General features: G+C 52.0%; 1 protein-coding gene across 1 annotated transcript; it reads right to left on the bottom strand.

Moving 5' to 3' along the window:
* LOC142417962 (dynein axonemal heavy chain 9-like) lies at nt 1-7,671 on the bottom strand. Its single transcript, XM_075519177.1, has 6 exons — nt 7,432-7,671; nt 4,732-4,973; nt 2,116-2,251; nt 835-1,031; nt 318-742; nt 1-223 (listed from the first exon to the last, which is right to left on the bottom strand). The coding sequence occupies exons 1-6, from the start codon at nt 7,640-7,642 to the stop codon at nt 1-3; spliced, it is 1,434 nt and encodes a 477-aa protein (XP_075375292.1). The 5' UTR covers nt 7,643-7,671.
* Nucleotides 7,672-8,651: the final 980 nt, after the last annotated feature.

Raw genomic sequence — 8,651 nt, 5'->3', positions numbered from 1 at the left:
TTAGTTTAGTTGGATCAGGATGAACGGACAAACAGACGTCCTATCTAACACCACACAGCAGGTCCCAGGAGCATCGTTTTGTGGGATGTCGATGGTACGAAGTCCATATACCTGTTTCCACTTTACACACTCAGCCGTACCAGTTCCCAGCAGAGACTGGGGAGGGAAGATATAAGGGATGCAGTAAGGGCCCCCTTCTCTTGGTCCTGTATTAGCCTGTTGGCTATCAATGTGAAATGATAAAGCCCAGCCAAGACAAGAGAAACCCCCTTTGGCCAGCCCAGGCCCCAGGGAGAGGAGGCAGGAACAGCTCTTACCTGTGCGTGACGTGGTCCATGAGGTGCTGCTTGAACACCAAGCTCCACCTTTTAATCACGTTCAGCAAGGATGCCTTGAAAGGCCGAGCATCGACTTTCATCCAGTTCTGGAAGATGCTGATGGGTTCGATGCGATTCACCTCCTCATAGATCTTCTCGTAGGAGTCGATCTGCTCTCTGAACTGCTGCAGTGTGGGAGGTGTCTCGGGGACCCCGTCCTCCGCCTGGGCCTCAATTTCTGCAGCAGTGAGGATGTGCCCGTAGAGGAGGAACTGGCGGCAGAACTCCTTTCTGTCTTCCCCATAGAGGTAGGAGTAGTGGTCAAAGGCACTGCGGTAATCGCAGCAGGCCGCCATCACGGCTTGTACACGTCCCATCAAGTCATGGCGCATGTCAGCCAGATCAGCCATGTCTTCCATGTCAGCCTAGGAGAGGAGAGGAGATGGCAGTGATGCAGGAGCAGCGTACCACACCTTCTCACTGCCACACAACACAAGGGAGCTCCACAGCCACAGACCTGGTAGTGGGGGAAGCCGCTGTGCTCAGCCAGCCTGGGCACCAGCGATGAGATCCGGTAGATGTCGTTGAGAAGACTTTCCACCATGTCATAGAAGCCATCGTTTGTGCCAGGGTCCAAGGAGGGACGAAATATCAAATCTGGGACCACCAAATCCAGCTGCACCTCAAACAGGGGGGCAAGCCCTGCCTTGGGATCTGGTTGGGAAGAACAGAGATGTCAGAATCTTTTTCAAGAGGTGATCTTGAGCCACCACTAACATCCCACCACAAGATGCACTTATGCCCTGGACACCAGGCAGGTGTGATCGCAGACACCCACTCGCTGGGTCCAGTGACATTATGTCTGCACACAACACAGAGGAGATGCTGGCAAACTAGCTGATGTTCTGGCACCCACAGGAGATACTGGAGAACAGATGAGACACAAGTGATTTAAGGACCGGAAAAAATGCTGTGGAGGTAAGCCTTGAAGAGACCAGGCTCTTTAGCTAATCAAAAGGGAGTCTGAGAGCTGAACAATTACAGTGCATAAGTACTTGCAGAGGAGAAAAACAACAGGAACCAACAGGCTCTTCAATTTAGTGGAGAAAGGCATGAAAAAAACCCAGCAACTGGAAACTGAAGCCAAATGCAAATGTGAAATTATGTGCATGTTTTTAACAAGATGGTGAAGAACTGGATTCGATTCTCCAACTCAGTGTGCCTCCACATCCAGGAGGGAAGCGTTCCTCGAGATGTGCTTTAGCTGGACACAAGCTGTTCTCAGGGGGAGGGTGACTGAACCTCCACGGTAGCCTTAGGCAAGAGGTCTGATTTAGTGACTCCTGAACCCATCTCATCTCTTCACTGGTCTAATGCTCAGGGACTGAGGTTTTTCTTTCATGCCTTTCATCAGCAGAACTGGCTCTTGAGACTCTCCACAAATTAAACCTGGTGTCACCCTGATGCTTTGTTCATGGGAGGGCAGGAGATGGCTGGTGCCCAAGCACAGATTTGGGATTACACCTCAATTTTGTCTGTCCATTAATCCCTGCAAATCGTGCATAGTCCTCTCCATCCCTTCCTCCTGAGCAATGCTTTGCTCCAGTGACTGGGGGATGGAGTCACCCACCCTGTCTGGAGGCTCCCCCAGCAGTTGGTGCAGACAGTGCAAGAGGCACAGCAGAAAGCCAGGAAGAAGAGAGCAAATCTTGGACATGAGGGAGAGCACAAAACAGAAAGCTCCCTTTGGTGAGACTGAAGCAGCCATCGTGACCAGGGGAGAGGAACCAGCAGTCACCTGTGTTTTGCAGGAGGTACTTGAGCGAGCACTCAATGGCAGTGAAGAATCCATCCAGGACTATCTCATCCACGTAATCCACATAGGCCTTCCAGACGTCAGATGCTGGGTCTGCAAGTAAGAGGCTCTGATTTTCCTGGAAGAAAAAGAAGACGCCTTCAAATACAGCGGGCTAGAGTCTGTCCTGCAAGAGAGCTGGCCACAGCTAAGGCCTAATGCCAGTGACCACATGGGTACCAGCCTCGTGGAGGGATGCGAAACCAGACAGACAGATGTTGCCACTAGTGGCATGGACACAATTTGCTCCTTCTGTCAAGGGCTGCTTTGTCATCTGAAACAACTCAAAATAACTGCAAGGTAAAAATGGAGTGCAGAAGAGGCTTAGCAGCCTGCGACATGTTCTCCTCCCTCTTCTCTGAGTCCACAGGGCTCAAGGCTGCTTTGCACACCTGGTGCAGGGAGCACTCAAGGGTCTTGAAGGCTCATCCCAATGCATGAAGACCCAGCCCTGGTAGCCCATATAATGTTACCTTGAGTAGATGAGGCCTTCAAGGACTGCTTACACCTCTGCCCTACAAATGGTCATCTCAAGACCAGAGAACTTTTAAATTAAAGGATTTTAAATAAACCACATAAAACCAGGTTGGGATCAGAAAACAAAGTGTTTGCTAATAACCTCCCTCCTCAGCTTATTGTGTTCCCTTCCTCCAGGGAAGCTCCCAGTCAGGAAATTCAGAGTTTTCTGGGTCACAGCAGGGACCCATCCTTCTTGGGTTTCCTCTTCCCATCCCCACAAGGCCAGGCTGTGTACCCACTCCCTGCACCTCCCAGCAGCCTCCCATGCTCCGCTGTGATCCTGTTCCCTGCATTGCCACGCCCTCTGAATGTTCCTTCTCCTAAGCCTGCCAGGGGCTCTCAACAGAGGCACGGTCTCAAAAAAAGTGAGATCCAGCTTGCAGTGAGCAGAAATCGACACACACTGCCTGTTGCCAGGGGGACAATGTTGGCAGCATTTAATGTATGGGGGCACAGGAGAGGGTGCCATTCCCAGCGCTGACATGGCAGCTTGGCACGCATGAGATAAAGTGGCATTGCCAGTTGGGCTTGAGCCAACCCAAAGTTGCTGCTCCCCAACTTGACACGTCATAGCTGGGTGCTTAAACTCTCAACGGAGCAAGCCAGAGCTCTGGCCCCTTGCAGACTCACGCTGGCCACGTTGACCTGGCACAAGAGAAAGGGGAACTTCACGGGAATGAACTCTGTGGGAACGCCCGTCTGAAAGCACCACCCTCTCTTCACAGTTCTCTGTCCTTGGATTTGATAATGTCCCCTTGTTACTGGTGTTTTACTGGGCCTTTACTCCAGAGGCCTCATCCTGGTGAAAGAAGGGCTGTCCTGCCTTTGCCTGTTGGTGCATGTACCTAAACCCTCACTGTGCTTCTCTCAGCAGCCTCAAGACTCACCTGACCCCAGCAAGGCTTGAATAACCGGGGGAAGACCAGCAGACCAGCTCTTGGCCCCTCTGCTGCTGCTCCTCCAGGCTTGGCCAGCACAGGCAGCACAGAGGCATGGGGACACCCCATTTTGGGCCATGGTGCCTTTTGCTCCCCAGGACCTTCATGCTGCTTTGCAGTTGGTCCTGCCCCTCTGAGCAGCACTGGGCAGTGCCACCACACCAGTGGTGCCCAGCCCTCTTGCCATGACCACAAGCTCATATTCTCCTTGGCCAATCTAGGAAGTGCCCTGATCTTTTGGATGGTGGCTGGAGGTGGCTGAGCCTGTTACAGCTGTGGCAGCAGAACAACACGGGTGCAGTAAAATCCTCACCATGGGTTCAGTGTGCAGAGAATGGGGTTAGAGGGGTCCAGGACTGACTGCAGACAACAAGGCAAGGTGAGCAGCAAGAGCTCAGTGTCCTGGAGAGGGTCAGCTGGTTCTCTCCAGAGTCTGAGGCCAGATGGTGACCCTCAGAAGAGGGCCGGATCTAAGATCTATCTCCCTCCAGGCCAAGGTGCTGTGCCTGACATGCACAGCACCTCACTCCAAGCAGGTGAGGAGCAGAGCTTTGGGCTTTCTCCTGGCCTGAAAAGAGGACTCTTAGTTCTGACAAAGTCACTGGAAAACACGGAGGTTTTGGACAGCAGCTTTTCTCCTGTCACTCAGCTTCTCCCCGGACTGTCAGCGTCACCTCCCGCTCCCACAGGGGGACAACAAGTCTGAAACAGAAAGGTCAGCCACAGTCAGCTGCCTCTCTATTTTCACGTAAATATTTTGGAGGGGGATTTTTCCTCTGAGCAGGACCCCAGAGCCTGATGCACGACTCCCCTCTAGTGGCTCCACAACAGCCAGAACTGCTGGAGCCAGAACTGCTGGAGCCGGACTCCTTTGCTGGGCTGCGGCTGCTCCCGTTCCTGCCCAGAACTGGGTCCCCAGCAGTGCCCAACCAGCAGCCCCACACCACACAGCCATACCAGCTCACTCATCAAAGCTATTGTTAGTTAACACTGGGTAAGATTTTCAAATGAGTTGAAACAGCTCTGGACATTTTCAACAGAGCAGAGAAACACGCACAGCCTATGAAGAGCCAACAAACCCTTGGAGAAGGTCCTCCCTCACCTTCACCAGTGAATGAATCCTGTGCCCTGACTCTCTGATGAGGCTGTAACGCCTTTCCAGACGGTCCTGACAGTCCTCTAGGCTTAGCAGTGATTCCCTTTTACCATCTTTCCTCTCGAATATGGGCAACACCCACGATTGCACGATGGTCTGGATCTCCTCAACATTGTTTTTGGCTTTCTGTATCCTCCACTCGAGGTCGTGGACACCATCCATTACCATGGAGATGTGATCCCAGATACCTGGTAAAAAATGACGTGATTGACTACATGTTTTCAGAGTTGCTGGGCCAAGCTCTTGTGCACCCTTAAGACCAGTCTCTGACTTCTTCCCCTTGGTCTCATGAATTTCTCACCCATCATTAACACAAGAGACTTACCATCTCAAGCAACACAGCCACATCTAGCTCCCTCCTACCCCAACAAGCCATGGTAGGGATAGCTGCAGCGTCTGCTTTCTGCCAGGAGTACCAGCACCGGGGGGATATCTGACAGTTCCCACTTCCCTATACCAGATTTGATCTCCCACATTCTGCTACTGGAGAGACCCGCACGCGGAGGATGAGTACCACAGGCTGAGTGTCCCTGCCACCACCCCCAAAGCAGGGACGTCACACCTGTAGCCCTAACGATGCCTAACAGCTTTCTACAATGGAGTTACCACATCAGTGGACAAGGGAAAAGCAATGGATGTCATCTATCTGGACTTCTGTAAAGCCTTTGACATGGTCCCCCACAATATCCTCCTCTCTAAATTGGAGAGATAGGGATTTGATGGGTGGACTGTTCAGTGGATAAGGAATTGGTTGGATGGTTGCATCCAGAGGGTGGTGGTTAACGGCTCAATGTCCAGATGGAGACTGGTGACAAGTGGTGTCCCTCAGGGGTCCGTACTGGGACCAGTGCTGTTCCATATTTTCATCAATGACATTGACAGCGAGATCGAGTGCACCCTCAGCAAGTTTGCAGATGACACCAAGCTGAGTGGTGCAGTTGACACACCAGAAGGACGGGATGTCATCCAGAGGGACCTGGACAAGCTGGAGAAGCGGGCCTGTGTGAACCTCATGAGGTTCAAACAAGGCCAAGTGCAGGGTCCTACACCTGGGTCGGGGCAATCCTCGGTTTCAATACAGGCTGGGGCATGATGTGATCGAGAGCAGCCCTGTGGAAAAGGACTTGGGGGTACTGATGGACGGAAAGCTGGACATGAGCCAACAATGTGCGCTCACAGCCCAGAAGGCCAACCGTATCCTGGGCTGCATCCAAAGAAGCGTGGCCAGCAGGTCAAGGGAGGTGATTCTGCCCCTCTACTCTGCTCTGGTGAGAGCCCACCTGGAGTACTGCATCCAGCTCTGGAGCCCTCAGCACAAGAAGGACATGGAGCTGTTGGAGCGGGTCCAGAGGAGGGCCACAAAAATGATCCAAGGGCTGGAGCACCTCTCCTACGAGGACAGGTGCAGAGAGCTGGGGTTGTTCAGCCTGGAGAAGAGAAGGCTGCAGGGATACCTTATAGCAGAGGGGCCCTTATATAAGGGGGCCTACAGGAAAGACGGGGACAGACTTTTTAGCAAGGCCTGTTGCGACAGGATGAGGAGCAATGGTTTTAAACTAAGGGAGGGCAGATTTAGACTGGATTTAAGAAAGACATTTTTTACCATGAGGGTGGTGAGGCACTGGCCCAGGTTGCCCAGAGAGGTAGTGGAGGCCCCATCCCTAGAAACATTCAAGGTCAGGTTGGACGGGGCTCTGAGCAACCTGATCTAGTTAAAGGTGTCCCTGCTCTTGCAGGGGGGTTGGACTGGATGACCTGTAAAGGTCCCTTCCAATCCAAAGCATTCTATGATTCTAACACGTGGGCTGTGCCAGCCCCAGGTATCAGCGAGGGCTGCATTTAGATGCAGGGAACTTAGGGTTCATCTTCAGGAAAATCCCTTCATCTTTATTGTGCAACGGAGAAAGAGTTTTTCAGCGTGAGGACTTGCGCTTTGCATGTTCCCAAAGGAGGACACTTGTTCCTGTTCGTACCACAAGCCTGATGACAGAAATATATATTCCACCTGTGAGCAGTTTGCTTTCACCAAGAGGAAACAAATTGTCTTCCTCCACTCTGCTTTGCAGTTAAAACTGATCAAGCAAGAACACCGGTTAAATCATCCCAAAGTCACAATGCACAAACCCCACCTCTAGCTGCAGTATTTCATCCTTCTGGAAAAGATAAGTCCATCCCAGTGCCAGATGGCTGGGCCAGTGGTTCCTGATCCCGGCACAAGTGGGTGAGAAACCAGTGCCTCGGGGACACAGGCACGCAGCCACACAACGGGACACTTGGGCAGGCACAGGGGGGACAGCACAGGCAGTGAGCAGATGCTTCGACCCCAGCCTTGCCAGCTCTTGCAAACCCAAATCTTGCTATCTCCTTGGCAGCACTGCTTGCAGGGCAGCTTCTCGTTCCCAAAAGCCCAGGCTGGACCTGAAAGGAGCAGGATCCTGTTCACGGCCCCATCAGATCAAGGGAACGTGGAAAGGAGCAGGCAAGCTGGGAGCTGCCCTTTATCTCCCCAGTGCTGGCTCTGCTGGAGGGTCACCTACCCTGCCGGGAACTGCAGTTGGGAACCAGGTGACGGAGGCTGGGCACATGGGGGAATCTGATGAGACCCAAGAGTATGTGCTCTTTCCCCCCAACACAGAGCTAGCTCACCCTCCATCTTCCAGTTCAGTGTTTCTTCTGCCTCTTTCAGCTTCAAGTCAATATCCCGCAGCTGCCCCTGTATTAGAGGGTATTCGACCTCCAGGACTGTCTTCAGGACCTTGTTGTATCTGTTCACCATCAGCTCCAAGTTGGCCACCATCTGCCGGTATGATTCCTTGGAGGAATAGATTTCTGCTGCTGTCAGTGGGATAGTTCCCATCTGGCTGCCAGACAGGTAGCTCACCTCCCTCAGCACCGAAACCAGCTGGAAAAACAAGGCAGAGAGCTGAACATGGGGCAATTTACCTGGCAGACACTTTCCAATCAATTCTGAGCATCTTAGGGGTTTCCTGCTGTTTTATTCACAAAGCAGCACGCTCTGAAAAGGGCCTGGACACCTCCTAGTCCATACCATCTGTCTCCCATTGATCCTTGCCTCTGGTTTTCTTCCCAACCAAAGACAGACAGCTCTGTTAACTACCCAGACAGCAAACTCTATCCAGCCTCTAAAAGCCATGATAATCTCTGGTCCCCTTAGCTATCCTCATCAATAGAGTCTTTCAGCAACACCGTGCCTGCAAGCAGAGCTTAGCAGTTATCTAAGTGAAAGATAAGATAGTTCCAGTTCTGTTGGTTTGCTGGGCTGACTGGCATAAAAAATAAAATAAAATAAAAGTAACATAATACCGTGCCCCCAAAACCAGTGACTCGAATCCTCCTGTGGCCACCTTCCACCAGAGACTTCTGCTGGAGCCTTCTCCCAGCTCAACCAAAAGCACTCAGTGCCAGTGCATCTTTGAGTTGCAATGGGACCAGATTGAGGGGGATTATTAAATTATAAACCCAAGTATAAATGAGTCCCTGCAACAAAGGGAGCAGCGAGGTCTTCCAGTGCAATGTATCACTTCTAAGACTAAAAATCTTTGCTCATTTTAGTGGCTAGTGAGAGGTAAAATGCTCCTGGAACTGCACATGTTGGCAGGGTGACAGAAACTCGGTATGTTGTATGGACAATGGCAGGGGTGAGGACCCCTCCTGGCTGCGGCTGAGCTTGGGGTGCAGCTCCCTAAAAATCACCTGCCTTAGGTTGGCAAATTGTATCATCCCTTCCAGTGAAGACATATGCAGAAGAAATCTCTCTCTGATCCCATCCTGTTCATGCCCCTCTGGTCCCAGTTCCCTGCCCCTATTTTCGATAGCAAAACTGGAAAGGAAAGCTGCAGGTATGA

Source organism: Mycteria americana, chromosome 16 (genome assembly GCF_035582795.1).
Source record: "Mycteria americana isolate JAX WOST 10 ecotype Jacksonville Zoo and Gardens chromosome 16, USCA_MyAme_1.0, whole genome shotgun sequence".
NCBI lineage: Eukaryota > Metazoa > Chordata > Aves > Ciconiiformes > Ciconiidae > Mycteria > Mycteria americana.
Note: the sequence above shows the minus strand (reverse complement) of the source record. Positions and strands in the feature narration are given on the sequence as shown.